Source organism: Dendroctonus ponderosae, unplaced genomic scaffold, assembly GCF_020466585.1.
Source record: "Dendroctonus ponderosae isolate FM_Combo_2020 unplaced genomic scaffold, Dpon_F_20191213v2 Dpon_F_20191213_1, whole genome shotgun sequence".
NCBI lineage: Eukaryota > Metazoa > Arthropoda > Insecta > Coleoptera > Curculionidae > Dendroctonus > Dendroctonus ponderosae.
In genome coordinates, this window is record NW_026017110.1 from 29,142,104 (window position 1) to 29,162,475 (window position 20,372).

The window sequence follows — 20,372 nt, forward strand, 5'->3', positions numbered from 1 at the left end:
AACGGCATTTATCGACTATCAGTAACCGCCTACGAAATTTCAGTTTTTTTGAAGACTGCAAAGAATGAGAGCGTTTGGGCATGTAGAATTCAATGCGTAAAATCTACTTAACAAGTTCTGAAAGTTTCGAATTCAGGACATCTTCAGGAAATGTTTAATGCATTTTCATACTTTTGGCATCATAAACGACATCCATATGCCACCGTTGAGAAAAAATATTTTCTTTTAAACTGCAGGCACTGAAATCGTTTTCGTATGTGGACTTTAATGTTTAAAATTTACTAAATATATTATGAGTTTCAAATTGAAAAATCCTTCAGGAATTTTTTTAATGATTTTCTAAACTTATGCGATTATAAACGACATCCATCCGCTTAATACTTAATGTGCCCAGAAAGTTTCAAATTTGGGACATCTTCAGCTATTTTTTATGAATTTCGAAGCTCATGCGATTATAATTTTGTTTGGCGAATAAACAAGTTTTCTATGGTGGATCCTTCCAGAATTCGAGGCTTACTCCATTTTGAAGCTATTCTTCTTTGCTTCGTTCACGTGTTTCTTCTATTCTCGATTCATTCAGTTTATGCATGGTTTGTATTCGCACTTCATTCATCGCATTGTATACGTTGCAGGTTTGATTCATGGTTATCTTCAGCAGTTTTGCCCCTAGTTTTAGTTGGAAAATTCCTGCTACTTTCAAGGTTCATAAAGCCAGGAAACGATAATAATTCTAATTCTCACCGACATTATTTCACTTCTTAGTTTAGGAGATGTGTGTCGTCCTTCAAAGAAAATTATTAGAGGGTGTCTCAATAAAATCCCGCTCTTCGAGTTTACTCTGGTGATCCTCACCGTTGGAAGAAAAACGGAAAAAAGTCCAGGAATAAAATTTGCCAACGTTTCCTTAATTATTACCTGGCAAAGGACCGCTCCTTTATTGAGGCACCCATTATATTGAATTTAGAAGATGGCAGTCAAAACTGTGAAACTGTGAAGCGAAACCCTAAAGTTTTATATAGGAAAATTGACCATAACTGGATCATAAGTAAAGTATCACTCGGTAGGTTCACACTTTGAAAATGAAGTGCTGCATTGCAAAGTTCAAGCTTTTTCGTGAAATCTAATAAAATACTTTTCTCGGCAATCATCATCATAATCAGATATAAAAAAAAACTGATTGTCGCCACAGGACGACATGCAGAATTATCAGTAATTCTAATTTGGTTACGTCAAGTCTTATTTTAGAACAATGGTCGGGTGTTGCTTGGTATATTGCGATGTAAACCCAGCCAGAAAATGGGGCAACTCATAAAAAAATTACATATTTGCTTCTCTTAATATTCGCTTTTGTCTTGCAGCTTCTTCAAGGTGGGCAGGCTTCAAAAAAATTGCTTCAAAATTGAGCAAAACATTGCAATAACATGTTGGTATCATCTGCATATTCAGTCCTGAGGAAACCAGGACTGTTTGCTATGCAATGTAATATGCAACCAATACAAAATAAATGATTGTTTTATGCGATACTGACCTCAATAGTGGCCATCCATTGGAATTGATTTCGATACACAGGGTGTTCCCAAAAGTCGTGGCATGGGAAACTTATTTACTAGATTGTTTTACTAATTGCTCTGATTTGGCCTTAAATGATATTGGTGATGGTCTGTTTGTTTCAGCAATGCGACAAAGTCAGACCAGTGCCAAAAAAACGGCAGGTAACGGAAGAGGAACTTCAAATGCATTTGGGTGGAGCAGTAGCTTCCGCTGCTCTTGGAATAGGCATGGATATGCAAAGGGTGAAACTAGCCCTAAAGCAACGATTAGAATTAACTGGGCGAGGCTATTCGCAACCAGACGCTTTGGTCGAAGCCGCTTTAAATCTGCAACTGGACGAAGATGACGGATTCGATTCGAATTCGTCTGGCAATAATCAATTGGGTACGATCATTGGCGCTGCGCTGAATGATATTAACAAGGCGTCCGAATCGAATGGTCAGAATCAGCTAACCGCGCAAGACACGGCACCGTGCCAACCTCATCACTCAGATACCAATGGCGAGCGAACCGCTAGGCAATCTGACCTGCCCTGCGATTTCAAGCTGAAAAAATCCATCTCTTTGGAGGAGGAAAATCGCATTTTGAAAGAGGCGAGACAATGCAAGATTTGCATGGACGCCGAAGTCGGCATTGTCTTCTTGCCCTGTGGACATTTGACTACTTGTGTGAATTGTGCCCCCAACTTGGAGGATTGTCCCATGTGCCGGTCAGCGATCAAAGCGACCGTGCGCACATTTCTATCGTAATCATCGTTTGACGAAATATAGTTTATTTATTGTTTACGATTGACGTCGTCATTTTCTCCTGTTCAGTCAATACAAATCGACTTTAGTTTACGCCTCCTACTTGGTTTATTGAATATTCATTATTGAATTAACCTTTGCTAGTTCTAAATATATTTCTGGAATAAAAGCTGTGATTTAAAACTATGCTGTGGTTCTTTTTAGTAGCATTTCCTTCACTGGAATCCCTCTACTTTGTCCAAATCGGGAATGTTGACGAGTTATGTATGACACTTTATGTCGTCTGAAAGTTTCGAATTAAAAGTGTCGAAAGACATGGATCGACTTTTTACAATTCGTTTTTGTTTGAAAATCTAGGCCAGCAATGGAATTTTCCATTTTGTTTTGTATTTAATAGCAAAATACCTACTTAATGTGCACTAAAAGTTTCGAATGTCAAACTTCTTCAAAGGTTTTTTAATGAATTTTCATGTGCTGTGAATGAAATTCAACGACATTTTGGAATCGTTCCCGAAAATGTTTTTTGTTTGACATCTCAGATATCGGGAATGTTGCCATTTTTTGCATGAAGTAAAGAAAATTATGCTTAATGTGCTCTGAAAGTTTCGAATTGTAGATTGTCTGGGATTCATATTCATTGGCTCTGCAAACCTTCCGAAAATTTTATTTTTTTTAAAGCTAATCCGGGGGTAAAATTTTGAAATTTGTTTCGCATTTGGTATCCCAATCCCTACTAAATGTACACTGAAAGTTACGAATTGCGGGCTTCTTCAGAGATCTTTTGCGAATTTTCTCATTAATGCAACTATAAATGATATTCAACGACATTTTGCAATCGTTCCAGAAACTGTTATTTGCCCAAAAAAGTAGCACAGTAGTTAATAGCACAGTTAATAGCCAAATTTATGTGTTGCCAAAAATGTCAAATGTGAGGTTCCCGCAGGTTTTCGTAAGGAAATTTATGCAACTATAAACACCATCCAACGTCCTACATTCGTTCCGAAAAATGTTATTTGCTCGAAATCAACGAGATCAAGAATGTTGCCGATTTTTGCATGAAACAAGAAAAACTTCACTTAATGTGATCTGAGAGTTTCGAAATAAGACTCTTTCAGGAACTTTTTTATGAATTTTCAAAATGCAAGCGAAGATAACAATAATCATTGACTGTGCAAATTTTTCAAAAAAAGTAATTTTTTTCAAAATCGTATTCAACCTTGATTTTGCCGGTTTTAGGGTTTACTAGCTAAATTATTACTCAATGTGTTCCGAAAGTTTCAAATTGCAGCAGAATTTTTTTCATTAATTTTTCAATTATATGCAACGGTAAAATTAAATTTGCTCGAAATCTAATGTTGCCGATTTTTTCATAAAAGAAGAAAAACGGTACTTAATGTGGTCTGAAAGTTTGAAATTGGAAGCTCCTTTGGGAATGTTTCTATGAATTTTTAAACTCGCGCGATTATAAAAGACATCCATTGACTTTTTACAAATAGTTCGTAAACGTTATTTTTTCAAAATCTAATCCCGCAATGAAGTTGCCGGACTTACTGGCCAGATAATTGCTTAAAATTGCCCGAAAATTCCTAATTTGATGCTCCCGCAGGAATGTTTTTATGAATGTTCAAACGTATTTAACTGCAAGTGAGATATAACAATGCAGAAATTGTTTCGAAGAGCATTCACTCGAAATCTAAGAGATTGAAAATGTTGCCGATTTTTGCATGAAATACGAACAACTGTGCTTATTGTGGTCTGAAAGTTTCGAAATGAGGACAACTTCAGGGATTTTTTTATTAATTTGCAAAATTTTGCGATCATAGACGATATTCATTGACTTTCTCAAAATTTGATGATTCTATTCAAAATTCTATGATTTTGCCGGTTTTCGGATTTACTAGCCAGATTATTGCTTAAGATATTCCGAAAATTTCAAATTTTACGCTCCCAGGAATATTTTTATGAATTTTCGAAATTATGCAACTGTAAGTTACATATAACGAACTTTCTGCAATCGTTCCTAGAAATGTTATTCACTCGAAATCTATCAGATTGAGAATGTTGCCGATTTTTGCATGAAATCAGAAAAACTTCACTTAATGTGGTCTGGGAGTTTTGAATTGGAGTCTCATTCAGGGATTTTTTCATAAATTTTTACACATGCCATTATAAACGAACACCATTGAGTTTCGGAAATTTTTTCAAAAACCATTCTTTTATCAAATATTAATTTAACCATGAAATTGCCGGTTTTCGAATTTAATTTATTCGCCAAATAATTGCTTAATTTGATCGGAAAATTTGAAATTTGAGGTTCCCGCAGGTGTTTTTTGATGAAAATTTCAAACTTATGCAACTATGAACGCCACCCACTTTCTTCAATCGTTCGGAAAAATGTGATTTGCTGGAAACATACGAGATGGATAATATTGCCGATTTTTGCATAAAATAAGAAAAACTCTGCTTAATATGCTGCGACAGTTTACAAATGGAGACTCCTTCGGAGATTTTTTTATGAATTTCCAAAATTAATGCGATGATAGACATCAGTAATTGAATCTGCAGTTTTCGAAACACATTATTTTTCTGAAAATCTAATGCAGCGGGGAAATTTTCCGTTTTGGGATTTAATAGCCAATTAACTGTTCAATGTTTTCCGAAAGTTTTGAGTTCGAGGCTCCTGCAAGGGCTTTTTCATAAATTTGCAAACTTTTGCAACTATGATGAAGACGTCTCCATCCAACAACTTTTGTCAGTTTTTCCGAAAAATGTTATTTATTTAAATCTAAGAGGCCGAGAATGTTGTCGTTTTTTCGTAAAATTAAGAAAAACTATACCTAGTCTGAAAAATTCGAGTTGAAGACTCCTTCAGAGATTTTTTCAGGCATTTCCAAACTCTTATTCGATAATAAACGACATCCATTGAGTATCTGCAACCATCAACAAAAACCGAATTTTCGAAATTATAAATGACATGCATCCACTATCAGCAAGGCCTCGGGAAAAATCAAACTTTTTTAAAACCACTGCAAGTGAGAGCGTTTTTTCTTTGTTAATTTGTTGTGCAGGCCTTACTTAATATGTTATGAAAGTTTCGAATAATTCAGGGATTTTTTATTAATTTGAAAACTTATGCGAACATTAACGATTTCCATCGAGTATCACCAACCATCGAAAAAATGTGCTTTTTTATAAAAACTACAGAAAAATCGATTTTTTTTTAAACTACCGAAACCGAAATAGTTGTTACTTCAGCAATTTATTGTGCAAACTCTACTTAATATGTTATGAACGTTTCGAATTGGGGACACCTTCAGGGATTTTTTTTATTAATTTGCCAAATTTTGCTATTATAAACGACTTTTATCGACTATCAGCAACCGCCAAAAATCAAATTTCTTTAAAACTACAGGACTTACTAGACCTACAGAAAATTATAGCGATTTTGCTCTAAGATTTTAAAGGCAACATGAACTTAATTTGTTTTGGAGGTTTCGAATCGAGGTCATCTTCAAGGATTTTTAATGAATTTTCTAAACGTATGCTATTATTAACATTCATCGACTGTTTGCAACCGTCAACAAAAATTCAATTAGCTCCAAAAACACAGAAAACGAGAGCCTTTTAGTATCTTGTGTTTGCTGTGCAACATTCACTTAATATGTAACGAAAGTTTCGAGCTTGCGGACACCTTCAGAAATCGATCGATCTCGAGTTCCCCTTTCACTGGTACATCGTCAACATTTCACTAAATTCGAACCGTCTCTTGAACATTTTTTACTTTGAAAATACTCAATTCTAGGGAAATTTTCTCTTAAGACGCGGAGGAATGACAAAAGTGCAGACATCGCTAAATATATCCACACTACCCAGACGTGATTTTTTGCAGACGCTGGCGCTGCTGCATTTAGAACACCCCGAATGCATTGACCTGTCCTATATATACATATAAATGGCACGTGGTCGAAAACACGTCGTTCCAATTGGATCGCTGAATGAGATTGGCCTCTTTCGCATCTAAAAATATCGAATTACTAATTCCATTGGGCGCCAATCTGATTTCTCCAGCCAGACATTAGACGCAATTCCATTTACTTTCGGAATCTACCACTAAAAATCAACAGAATTAGGAGGGAACGTAAGTTGCGTTAGCTTCTGGGACACCCTGTATGTGTAACAGTTCTATTGTTAATTATTATCAGAATCACGAATAGTGATTATTAAGGTCAGTTCCCAAGATACCACAAATGAATTATGCAAATGCGGCGTATAATTTTCAATCGAACAAAGAATGCATGTGAGTGAGAATCGAGAAATGTGTGGATTTTTTCATTCGCAAATGGACAAATAACAGCATTGAAATTATTATTGATTCAGCTACACTAATTAAAGGAAACAGACACTCTAAATAATTAGTTTAATTGAGGTTATTGAAGATTTAATTATTAATAAATTTAATGCAGTTGACGTCCTTCCTTGTTCCATTCATTTATCTGGAGATACACTATTACACACTCAAAATTATTTTCCAATTCAAATTTGATAACAGTTCAGTTTTGCGTTCTGCGGATGCTGGTTTATCTGGAAGGTGAAACTTGCCCAAAAGTATCAATCTTAAAAATATTCTGGCAGTGGAACACGGCTGAATGCCTGAGTTGGAAAGAGAAAGATGAGGGGAAGGTCCGATTAATTCCGACCAAACTCGACTGGAGTTTCCTTGGCTCTCTCTTTCTAGTGCAGGTAGTTGAGGTCCTTCCCTGTTCCATTCCTACTGGCTGAAAATAATTCAGTGCCGAAATTAATTTACTGTATTTTGCAGCTAAAGTTGGCTCTTACCCTCAAACTTCTTGGGGTCATTTCTGCTGATTCTGCTTTTCATGAGGAGGAAAAGGTTTAAAAATTGAAACCTTTCACGATTCCAACAGGAGCAATTAAAAAAAGTTGCTTGCTTTTACTGTGCTTGGATTGTGCAACAATAAAAATTAAATGCGACTTGGAATCGTATTGTCGTTTTCCCAAAGAGTCCAATTGTCGATAATCAGCTTGCATCTAAAATTGGATGAGCAGAATAAAGGAAGAAACACCTTCAAGCTGAAAAGTGCGAAGAAATTTTAAAAATTATCAGAAGAAGACTAGAACTACTGCTTATGCATCCAGTTTTTGCAGATTGTCAGTGATTTTTTCTCACATGTGAATTTTGATTCTTTGTTTCTTTTTGTTCTTTATTTTATTAAGTTTCACTTTTCGTTTCTCGAAATCCATTCATTGCGTTAGTCACCATTGGTTCAGTAGAAAAATGAAGAAAGATTTAACGTTTTGGTTGCTTTCAAGATTTAATTCTTTTCGTTATTTCGTTTCTTATTTTATTAACTGTTTTAGTGGCTGTGGCAAGTGTATGCAAGAAATGAAGGCTTTAGCTCCTTACTTTATGCAATTTCCAATCTTATTTTTATCCACTCTGTTTAATTTTTAGACCATTGAAGACCCTGATTTTTCCTTTCAGTCAATTGACTGTTTTTGTTGCATCTTGCTTTCGTTTTCTTAATTATTCTTTCATTGCTCGACAAAATAGATTTCCAACAGTTGTTTATAGCGTGAAATCCTAAGAAATCCCATTCGAACCAATAACCAATTTGAGTACACAAAATGATCTTGCGAAACCAGATTAACGATTCTCTTGCACGTATTTAAGTTCATACAAATATCGCTCTTGGAGGGTCATCTAAAGACCCTCGGAAGCAACAAAAGCAAATCGGAATCAGGCCTTCCCTAAATTGCACATCAGACTACAATAGAATTGGGCCGGGAATTAATGTGGCATTAAAATTAAACACCTGGTAAACCGATCTTTGCATGTTCTGGCAAGTTAACTGGACGGGTCCTCCCCTTGTCAGTTCTTCAAGGGAATACCATCCCCTTTTGACCCATATTCAGGCTATTATGAGGATTTAACGGCATGTCTGTCCCATGTGTGTGTGTTGGTAGAGAAAACCGAAATAGAGTCGTAAAAAGGGTCGTTATTTCTTATCTCGACAATATCGGTTAAGTGCATCAAGTTTGGAATGAAGTTTCACGTCCATAAAACTGTAATTTATAAACAGTTGGAATCGATTTGGAAAGCCGTTTTATCTATCAGAGTACTTAACTTTGAATTATGCATCCAAACAAGTCTATTGAGTCTGAAAATAACTACGTGGAGTTTTTGTCACGCCAAGTGAAGTTGCTTCCAGTCCCTTCTTCACTTATCCTGGTGTCGTTGGTATTGTTTTTTTGCTGGCTTTGAAAGTAATTTTCTCGTTCAATATAAGTTTTCACAACTTGTAAAAGTGCAAGCTATCAGAAATGTTTTCTTTAGAATTATTCCTTCAATATCACATCGTTCTTCAGCTGCTGATTCTGTTTCTCTATCGACATTTTCAGCTTTTGATTCATCTTTAGCTTCTGGCTCTATTTCGTCTTCGCTTGTTTCACATTTTCGGGCATTTCATCTGATGTAAGAAAGAAGAACTCGCCAAAAATGGGAAAAAGACCAATTTTCTGAAAGCTATTTCAATCACTTCAAGTCGGTTTTTGGGCTGAAAACCATTATTTTTTCGAAATCTAATCCAACAATGAAATTTCCGGCTTCCAGATTCAATAGCCAAATAATTGTTAAAAATGCTCAAAAAATATTCAAATTTAAGGGTTCCGCAGGGTTTCTTTCATAATTTTTTTTCGCAACTGTAAACGACATATAACGACTTTCTTCAATCGTTTTCTCAAAATGTTGTTCACTCGAGATCTAAGAGATTGAGAATGTTGCGGATTTTTGCATGAAATAAGAAAAACTTCACGTAATGTGATCGGGAAGTTTCGAAATGAGACTCCTTCAGGTACTTTTTATGAATTTTCAAAATTCAAGCGATGATGAATGATATGATGTGTAAATTTTTCAAAATCCGTAATTTTTTTCAAAATCTAATTCAGCTATGATTTTGCCGGTTTTAGGGTTTACTAGCCAAATTATTGCTCAATGTGTTCCGAAAGTTTCAAATTCGAGACTCCTGCAGGATTTTTTTTCATGAATTTTTCAATCATATGCAACTATAAACGACATGTCAAGCCTTTCAGCAATCATTCCGAAAAATTGAATTTGCTGGAAATCTATACGATTGCGAATGTTGCCGAGTTTTTCATAAAAGAAGAAACACGGTTCTTAATGTGGTCTGAACGTTTCCAATTAAAGGCTCCTTCGAGGACTTTTCTATTAATTTTTAAACCCGTGCGATTATAAAAGCATCATTGACTTATTGCAAATGTTTCGAAAACACTATTTTTTCAAAATCTAATCCAGCGATGAAATTGTCGGTTTTCTGATTTACTAGGCAGATAATTGAAAAAAATTCCATGAAATAAGAACAACTATGCTTGTTGTGGTGTGAAAGTTTCGAAATGAGGACAACTTCAGGGATGTTTTTATTAATTTGCAAAGTTTTGCGATCATACACGATATTCATTGCCTTTCTGAAAATTTGATGATTCTATTCAAAATTCTATCATTTTGCCGGTTTTCGGATTTACTAGCCTAATTGCTTAAAATATTCCGAAAATTTCAAATTTTGGGCTTCCGCAGGAATATTTTTACGGATTTTAAAACTTATGCAACTGTAAGTTACATATAACGACTTTCTGCAATCGTTCCTAAAAATGTTATTCACTCGAAATCTAAGAGATTGAGAATATTGCCGACTTTTGCATGAAATAAGAAAAACTACACTTAATGTGGTCTGGGAGCTTCGAATTGGAGTCTCGTTCAGGGATTCTTTCATAAATTTTCACACATGCCATTATAAACGAAATTCATTGAGTTTCGGAAAATTTTTCAAAAACCATTTTTTAATCAAATATTAATTTAACCATGAAATTGCCGGTTCTCGAATTTATTTTATTTGCCAAATAATTGCTTAGTATAATCGAAAAATTTGAAATTTAAGGCTACCCGCATGTGTTTTTTCATGAAAATTTCAAACTTATGCAACTATGAACGCTACACACTTTCTTAAATCGTTCGAAAACCTGTTATTTGCTCGAAACATACGAGATGGATAATGTTGCCGATTTTTGCATAAAATAAGAAAACCTCTGCTTAATATGCTGCAAAAGTTTCCAAATGGAGACTCCTTCGGAGATTTTTTTATGGATTTTCAAAATTCATGCGATGATAGACACAATTCATGAATTTGCAAAATTTTCAAAAAATATCAATTTTCGAAAATCGAAGGCAGCGATGAAATTGTCAGTTTTGGGATTTAACAGCCAAATAACTGTTCAATGTTTTCCGAAAGTTTCGAATTCGAGGCTCCTGCAGGGGCTTTTTCATAAGTTTGCAAACTTTTACAACTATGATGATGACGTGTTCATCCAACAACTTTTTTCAGATTTTCCGATAAATGTTAGTTATTTAAATCTAAGAGGCCGGGAATGTTGTCGATTTTTCGTAAAATTAAGAAAAACTATACCTAATGTGGGCTGAAAAAATTGAATTGAAGACTCCTTCAGATATTTTTTTAGGCATTTCCAAACTATTATTCGATAATAAACGACATCCATCGAGTATTTGCAACCATCAAGAATTTTCTTAAAAAACTGCGCAAAATGAGAGCAATTTTGCTTCCACTATTTTAATACACAAAAGCCACTCAATATGGGCCGAAATTTTCGAATTAATCGCACCTTCAGAGACTTTTTGGTATATTTCCAAACTTATGCGATTATAAACGACATACATCGACTATCAGCAACGCTCGGGAAAAATCGAACTTTTGTAAAACTACTGAAAGTGAGAGCGTTTTTAATTTGCTAATTTGTTGTGCAAACCTTACTTAATATGTTCTGAAAGTTTCGAATAGAGAACACCTTCGGGGATTTTTTTATTAATTTGAAAACTTATGCGAACATGAAAGATTTCCATCGAGTATCACCAACCATCGAAAAAATCTGCTTTTAAAAAAAACTACGAAAAGTGAGGTATATTTTGTTTTTGGAAATTAATGCGAAAAATTTACTTAATGTCTTTCTCTAATGAAAGTTTAAAATTGCGGCCATCTTCAGTTTTTTTATTTTTTTATTCCAAAATTTTGCGATCACGACATCCATCGACTATCGGCACTCGTCGGAAAAATATAATTTCTTTTAAAATACAGGAAGTGAGCTCTTTTTTGCTCTTGAAAGCGCAAAATCTCCTTTAAATGTTCTGAAAGTATCGAATTGATGACACCTTCAGGATTATTTTTATGATGTTCCAAACTTATACAATTTCCAAACTTATCGGCTATCCAGCAACTATCGAGAAATATCGATTTTTTTAAAAACTAACTGGAACCGAGTTAGGTTTTGCTTCAGCAATTTATTGTGCAAACTCTACTTCATATGTTATGAGAGTTTCGAATTGGGGACACCTTCAGGGATTTTTTATTAAGTTTCAAAATATTGCGATTATAAACGACTTTTATCGGCTATCAGCAACCGTAAAAAATCAAATTTCTTTAAAACTACAGGAAGCGAAAACATGTTTGCTCTTGAAATTCAAGGAGCAAAATCTACTTAAAATGTTCTGAAAATTTCAAATCGCGAACTCCTTTAAGCAATTTTTAATGAATTTTTAAACTTCCGACTTAAACGACTTCCATTGACTCGTCGAGAAAAATACATTTAAAAAAACTAAAGAAAGTAATAGCGTTTTTGCTCTAAGAAGTTAAAAGCATCATGAACTTCGGTTTCGAATCGAGGACATCTTCAGGGATTGTTTAACGAATTTTATAAATGTATGCGATTATTAACAGTCATCGACTAGTTGCAACTATGGCAAAAAGAGTTTTTGAACAACACATTGTTCTTCAGCTGCTGATTCTCTTTCATGATCAACATCTTCTGCTTTGAATGCCTCTTTGGCTTCTAGTTCTATTTCGTCTTTGCTTCATCTTATAGAAGAAAGAAGACGTACCAATGCGATGACGATGAGTTGGATGGGTGGTGCTTTCTTTCGGTTGTTTTGTTGCTAAAAATGCAAAAATACTAATTTTCCTATAGCAATTTCAATCAATTCAAGTTCGATCTTTGAGCTGAAAAAAAAATACTTAAGATCAGCATGGCATTTTCTTCAAAATAAATGCTTAAAACTTCTTTAAAACGACTTGGGCTACGCCTCGGGTCTTCCTCCTTTGTATAAAGCAGTTGCACGATTATACGAGATGTTACTTTTTTAAGGGTCATGTTTGCTATGAAATTACATTTTAATTTGGAAGCTTTTGTGCCTTTTGAATGTTTTTGTGTCTGCCGTTTTTGAGTTATCAGCACCATAATGAAAAAATGTAGTTTAGTGAGTATTGAGTGGTATGAACGATGATAAATTAACGGCGCTGTCGACGTTAATTTATGGTACGCCACTGCTTTTTCTGGAAATAAAAGTAATTTTCTGAATTCCCGTTCATTTCTGGACAAATTTTATCTCTTGAGTTTATTTCCTTTCACGCATGGATTGTTCCGAAAAAAATGAAAATGGGTGTACTGATGTAGCTTGATTAAGTCACCCCGACTTAGGGCGGTGTGATGCTGATGTAAAACGACTTTTTTATGCGAAGCCCGCTGATCGAAGCAAATAAGATCAAGAGACCAAATTTGCTCAGAAATGAATGGTAATTGGAAAAATATTTTTTGATTGGAAAAAGCAGTGGCGTGCCATCTTACATAGTCTCCCCTTAACATCTTTTGTTGGAGCGACGATTTGCTGTCTATGGATTCTAATTCGGTACATGGTTGGTTCGGTTTGGGTTCGAACTTCCAATTCGGCCCGTATAATTTAAGAGCCGTTCCAGTGCAGGTCGGCCCGAAAGGCATAAAAAATCTGTGTGGTCTTGCTGCTTAGCATTAAGGCAATTAAATTTGAATAACGACCCTAACCGGAAAGGTTTTCGGTTTCTTCCCACCGATTTTTAGGTTTTATAGTGCGAATTTGCCAGTATTTTTTCCTGTATGCAGCCAGTTTACTTCAGTTGAGTGAATTGCCAAAAACAAAGTGCGGAAATCGCCGTCACGCTCGCATTTCCTTTAACAATGATCAACAGCATAATTTCGGCAAATTGTTTTGAGTCATGCATGTAAGCAATTAAATATCAAATGCGACCTTCGATGTGCAAAATTGCGCAAAAATCACTTAAGTTTTGCAAGTTTTATCCTCTGGTTTACACGTGAACTAATAGATGATTGCATTGAATTGGTATTTCAGTAGGCGCCAGTATGCCCGTGAATTGATCTCCATCTAATCCGCTTTAAAATTCGTATTTTATCCCCATCCAGAACAAGAAGCAACTTGGAAATTTGACTATTTATGCCAGATACTTTAGTCTAAAAGCCCTGTGAATTTCATTGGAAGGGCTCTAGGTTCTGATTTTTGCCCACTGATTAACTGGGCGTTAACAGCAAAAAACTGCACAGTCTGGCTTAAAAATTCTCAAGCTCAATCAATAGACGATTTATGTGTCCAAATTTACTTAAAACCGCACTAGTTGCTGATTTTTATGAACCTTCCAAATATTAGTTTAAAAACAAACGCCGCGCTCACTTTAAAATGTTTTTATTTTTGTGCTAGGGCAAGTTGCAACTGGAAATTTATACAGGCAATAGACGACATATTACTCGCTAAACTGGGAGGATTTTGTTCAAATCTCATGATATTTGATTAAAATTTTGAAAGTTAGCGAATAGTCTACAAATACATATTATTGGCAGCTGTGCGCTCTTTTTGGAAAAATGTAACTTTCAATATAACACAAGTAGCCACTTTAGATTTGTACAGTCGATAGCAAACATCTGTAGATAAAAACCTTCAAAATTCCATTGACTCCTCGTTTTTCCTAGCTCGTAACTGCTTTGTAAATACTAGTCTAAAAATGAATGTTTTCCAAATCAAAACAGGTTTCTAGAAAAATTCGTAACATCTGATCTAAATCCGCTACCAACTTGCAATTTGGACATTCTATGGCAAACATTTCCATCTCAAAATTCGGCGAATTTAATTCGGTTTGCTCCATCTCGATTTTTGCCAACCATCTAAATGGGCGTCCTAATATGGAAGAAGTCACCCTAACTGCACGCTCTCGCTTAAAAATTCGTAACTTTCCATCAAGAGCACGTAACAGCCTGCAATTTTTCCAGTCGACTCATTTCGTCCAATTGAATCTCAATTAATTTATTTAAAATCGCAATTAATTTTATCGGAATGATTTTATGAGTTTTACAGATATTAGTTTATAAATAAACGACACGCTCACATTTATTATACACAAAAAATTATACTTTTATTGTGACGCAAGTAGCAATTTGAAAATTGTGCAATCTATAACAGATGCTTAAGTCTGAAAGCGGTGAAAAGTTCAGTCAAGTTGCATTCAAACTTTTTTAAATTTGGCAAATAATGGAAGCGAATTCTCAATTTAAACGTTAATCTCTGGAGCCTCTATTTATTTAATTAGTGAATCCTTCAAAGTTAGAAACTGTTTTCCCTATTCCAGCCAGCTTTTTTATGTAGAGGAAATCAGAAATTCAACCGCTCTAGTAATTTATTAGGATTTTACGTAAAATGTTCATAGACAACAAGCCGCATTTACAAGCAATTTTCTTGCACCTTCTTGTTTAAAAATTCCTAACTTCCAATCCAGAGCCAGTTACAACTTCAAATTTTTACGGCATATAGAAAATTGATGTGGCCGAAAGTTGAGTGAATTTCATTGAAACTGCATCAAACACATTTTTTCTTTGAAAATATTAGTCAACAAATGCCTATTTTTGCACTGCCGGTTTTAAAAAATTGTAACTTTGAGTCTGAAACAAGTAGCTACTGGAAATTTATAGTCTATAACAGATACGCGACCCTGAGAGTGGTAAATATTTTCAAACTATCGCACCAAATCCTGATTTTTCACAAATTTTCAAACATCAGTCTCAAATGGAAAGGATTTCATTCAAATCCACGTTTCTATAAATAACGCCAGTTTCACAAAATTGATCCTTAACTTTAGACCTGAAGTCGATTGCATTAAATTGGTATTTTTTAGGCGCCACTATGCCCTTGAAGGGAAATCTGATCCCTTCGAAAGCCAGACTTCCAATAAATCAGTCACAATAATCAACGTCCTCAGAGCGTAACTTAAAGCTGAGGGCTTATGACTCTGTCTGGGATAAAATTATTTTTCAACCTCCCACGGTCACTAGTTAGACCGCAGTTTATTCAAAGCGTTTTTATTCTTTATCATCAGTATTTTTCCGTTTTGTAGGTATACAGGGTGATTCAAAATTGGCGTTATTCCTCCTGGAGGTGTTGTCTGGCGCTGTTGTACAGAAAAAATAGTTAAAAAATAATCGTTATTAAAAACTGAGAATTTTTCAAAAAACTATATTAGAAAAACGGCAACAATGTTTTTCTAGGTAATCGGCCTAATTAACATTACGTAAATACCTGTTGCTTCGTAATTATTTAATACTCCGGTGACCGTGGATAAATAAAGAAAGTGACAATACGATAGACAAGGGTCAAACGGTAAATTCAACAGGAATCATTGAATGACGGAACCTATTTCGAAACTCATAACCTCGAAATATTAATTTGCTTAGAAATTACAAAAACATACATTTGAGTCTGTAACTCCAAACAAGTGCCTGTGTAATCACTTGATTATGCACTCTTCTCGAGCAGCTTCTCGCGTTCGGTTAATAAACTCCTGCTCAATGTATACCGGTGTTCAGTAATCCATTGGTTTAATGTGATTTTACATACGTGATAGGAATGTAGCCGGTATTTATTTGGTGCCTGGGAAACTGTCAGTTGTTGTGCAATGTTCTGTGTGCCCCTGAAAGGCTCTTCTGCAATTATGTCCAATACTTGTTCCTTTCATCGAAAAATTCTAGACTTTTTGTATCAAAAATTTTCGTAATTTGAAGCAAAGATCGTAATTTTTCGTTTTGAATGCTTAAGTATTCCAATATGCTTCCAATTAAACGTGGAACACTTTCAAAATAATGCTCAATAAGTTGAAATTCGATTTTTATCTGTTAATATCTTCTGGAAATTATCGAAAAAAAAATTTCAATATTTTTCTCGTACCTTCCAAGTGAGCCCCTACTACCCCTTAAAAGGAATGACGCCGATTTTGAATCACCCTGTATGTTTGCTTGGCTACAACACTTAAAAGCTAAACGAAACCGTACGCCCTAAGGATATATCCTTCCTTCAGTTAAAAAATGGTGAAGCCATTAGTACGCCCTAAGAATATTTTAATTAATTAGACGCCAGCCAATCAGAAGTAGAGCATTTCAACAATTTACGCGATCGCCCGAAGTGAGTGAGATTAGTAAATTAATTACAGTTGGCAGAACCGAGCCTTAATGTTAATTTCCGGTCGTTAGGCAACCAACTAAACACCCCCCACAATCAACTAAACATCCTACTCGACTGCGCCAGTCGAACCGTTATTTTAAATATGAGGATTATCTGCAAATCACAAGATTCAATGTAATACAAAATTCGGGATCCCATCAGGACGCTTAAAAAAATATTGATTTTTTTGCCACAAAAAATTGAATACAAAATTTGTCAAAAAACTTTATTTAATTAAAATCTGCAAGTTTTATCAACGGTCAAAATAGCAAGAAATTTTTAAAACCTGAAACTGCCCAACCTTGGGGGGGCTGGTAGCATCGGAAGAACCCTTGCGATTGGCCCAAAAAAATACGCACTTAACTGGCCGCATCCGAAAAGATTTCTCTAAATGTGTGGGCCATTGCGATTTCCGGACGCCAGTCAACTAAATTTCAGGCAAATTTATTGGTTGGGATGGTCTGCCACCGTGTCCACCCAGATTAGCAGATTTAGTCAAATTAGACTTTTTCCTGGGTTAAAGTACCGCCTACCACTAGGCATAATATGAAGGATCTTCGAGAATTTGCCAATTTTATTAAAGCCCGTTTCCTGTTCGTTTTATTTTGGTCAAAATTCAAGTAAAGTTTTTTTAGTTTTATGCTTTACTGGGTGTTTTTAGAGGCCCTGTTTGAACTCATTAGTTTGAACGTGAATATTTTCGCAATGTTTGCAAAACATTTACTGTGTAAATCATTATTTTGGAGGTTTCAGAGGTTTTTTCATTCAAAACATAAACATTAATTGAAAATTATTTTAGAGAAGGTACATTTTCTGCCAAGCTTTCAGTGAAGTAAAAAAATTGGAGTTTGTTTTGTACCCATTCAGCCTGCATTTAGAATGTCTTACACAGGGTGGTTCAAGAGAAAATGTAAATGTTCCAAAGACATGTTTTTTAAAACATTTTTTAGAAGATCGTTTGACGCATAACTTAAAATTCTCTAACTTTTGACTGTTAATATTTTCTCGACCGGTAGTCCGATGTGAACAATTTTGTTAGCGAATCAACGCTGTATTCTTGGACAATATTTTAGTTATAACACTAGTAAGCACACAAATTACATAAACAAGTTGTACCGGGCGTTTAAATACTGTTGTGGTTTCGGAGTCAATGTTTAAATCTTTCTGCGGGCACTATTGAGTAGCCCAGAGAGCAGAAAAAGTATATGATGTTATGACCTCACATCTCGCAGTAATTTGGATCTCCAGTCGTCTGTTTTTCCCGGGCCATTCGAGAAATGTTCATTTTTTAGGTCAAACTTCGCGGGAAATTTACTTAAGTTTTTAATTGCTGATACGCAGTCAGGAAAATAAATCAAAATAAAGAAGAATGCTGGGAATTGGTAGCATTGTTGGACAAATGGAATGCACCATAATGAAGGAGCACCTACATAAAGCTAAGGGTAAGCTAGCGAGAGAGAAGAACCGAAAATGTATTTTTTAACTAGATGCCAAAACTTAAAGCTTGTACCAACATTCATTGAGGTGAGGAGGAGAGATTTTATTTTTGGGAGAAAGCAGAATAATGGAAATTATTTGAAAGCACTGAATGTTTTTACATGCAAGTTTTAAATCTAGTGATGAGTGATTATTTTTCTAAAATAAACGATCTCAATAAGAAAATTATCAAAACAGAAAAATCCTTAAACAATAAATACAACCGAAACGATTTAAAACCATTCTTTGAACAACAAAAACAACAATTCGAACTTTATTTCAACAAAATCAAGGCAAAACAAATAAACAAAATTGAGAGAAACCAAATTTTAAAGCTAAAAAAGCCATCAAGTTGAAGGAGGGGAATAAAAAGATTGAAAGAAAACGTAAAAGAGAAGAGAAAGTAGCAACCAAAACTAATTTGGAAAAATAAGAAAGTGCAAATCAAACGAAAATTAAATAGATACACTTGGCTTTGCCTGTAAGAAACGCCGAACCAAAACTAAACACTGGACATGTAATGCTTGCCACAAAAAGTTTCACAATCTCTGTATTCCAAAAACACACAAGGAGCATGTTCCCGACGAAGATGATGACGAGTTATTTATGCGTAATTATTGTTACAAAGAGAAAAGTGAAGAAGATACCAGTAGTAAGGAGAATTTTGACGAAGTTGAAAATACGGAAGGTGGTTTTAGTGAAGAGGAAAAATTTAAGTACGTGGGGCCAATAAACTTTTATTCTTACTACCTACTTAAATAAATATTATTCAAAATCATACTAAGCGTATTAATTATTGACTTGTCCAACTACTGGATTGACTATGTCCAACAACCAGGAAAATTGTCCAATGACCAAAGTTCTTTGACTAAATCCCAGTTTTTTTATTATTAAAAGTTTTATTATTTCCAACTTGAAATTATAAATATTAGAATGTAATGCCTATATGTTTTCAATTAAAACAAGCCGTCAATCTTATCTCTAAGTCAAAAAATTTATATTCAGCAAAATCTCTTTTTTTTTAAATCCCCTACTAATACCCTACTACTATTATATTTAAAATATCATATATTATTATTATTGCTTTAGAGTTCAGACAATGAAGCAACGTCAGAGTTCCCAGAATCTCCTACAGTCTCTTTACCGGCCAGACCAACTTCTGCAGAATCAGCAATTCGTCAATGCGCAGCACAATCTTCTAATAAAGCATCCCGACACCTCAAGAGGAAGTGCGACGAGGTGTTAGATGTGATTGGAAAACGGTTGGCAGTACCTTTGAATAATGGAGACAAATTTTTTGACGTTGAAAAAGCATGGGCATCAAAATTGAGAGATCTCAACCCAAAGCAAGCGGTGCATGCGGAAAAATTTATAAATGATGTTTTCTACGAAGCACACTTGGGAAACTTGAATCGCAGTTGTCTCCTACAAATTCAGCAGGAAAATTCAAGAATAATTCAGCCTCCATTCGTATCTCAGCTCCCATTCAACAGTCAGCCTTCAATAAACACGCAACAGTCATCACACTCTCAACCCTGATTCACTACTCAGCACCAATTCAAAGCTCACCAACTATTGTTCCCTCAACCCTCATTTGATATTCAACCCGCATTTCACATTCCCTATATGCTACGAGAAGAAAAACCGCTAACACGCACCAAGGTAACACCCAACCATCAAGCGACTTCACAAGTTTTTAGCAACTGCAATTATTGTATGGATGAAGCAGCTTAATTGCATACAATTTTTTTTTAACCTACTGGTTAGATTTAAGATCAACATATTAAGTTCATTAATAAAAAAATATATCTTTCTACTTTTTGATTGATTTTCTTGTATTATCAATATTCGTTAAACTTACCTTTGGATATGTGTTTTCAATGCCCTGTAAATTGCGTCACGTTTCGGGAATTAAATTACTCAGAGCTGGCTTAGAAATAACGGTGGAAAATTTTAAGTCTTCGTAGCTTCTTCCTGTTGCCAAAAATCTGAGTGTAGCTGATAATCATTGGCGTCATTAAGTTTAACAAATGCAGGTATGTGGCTTCGTTCATACGTAAGTAATTTCGAAAATCGTCAGGATCATTGCGTAACTCCGCTATTAAATTCGTATGAGACAAAAAATAATTCCTATTCAGCAACCATGGTTTACACCATTTCCTTTCAGTTTTTAATTTCATCTTTTTTTT

The 20,372-nt window shown here is 34.9% G+C and overlaps 1 protein-coding gene across 2 annotated transcripts in view; it reads left to right on the plus strand.

Moving 5' to 3' along the window:
• The window catches only part of LOC109534605 (baculoviral IAP repeat-containing protein 7-B), a 34,112-nt gene extending 14,113 nt beyond the window's left edge, over nucleotides 1–19,999 (plus strand). The window contains exon 3 of one of the 2 annotated variants that reach the window (XM_019900328.2): nucleotides 19,273–19,999. In XM_019900328.2, coding sequence (XP_019755887.2) covers nucleotides 19,273–19,722 — 450 coding nt within the window. In that variant the 3' untranslated portion in view covers nucleotides 19,723–19,999. Of the gene's footprint in view, nucleotides 1–1,673; nucleotides 2,484–19,272 lie in introns of those variants that run through there. The other variant, XM_019900327.2, reaches the window with a different exon arrangement.
• The last annotated feature ends 373 nt before the right edge of the window (nucleotides 20,000–20,372 follow it).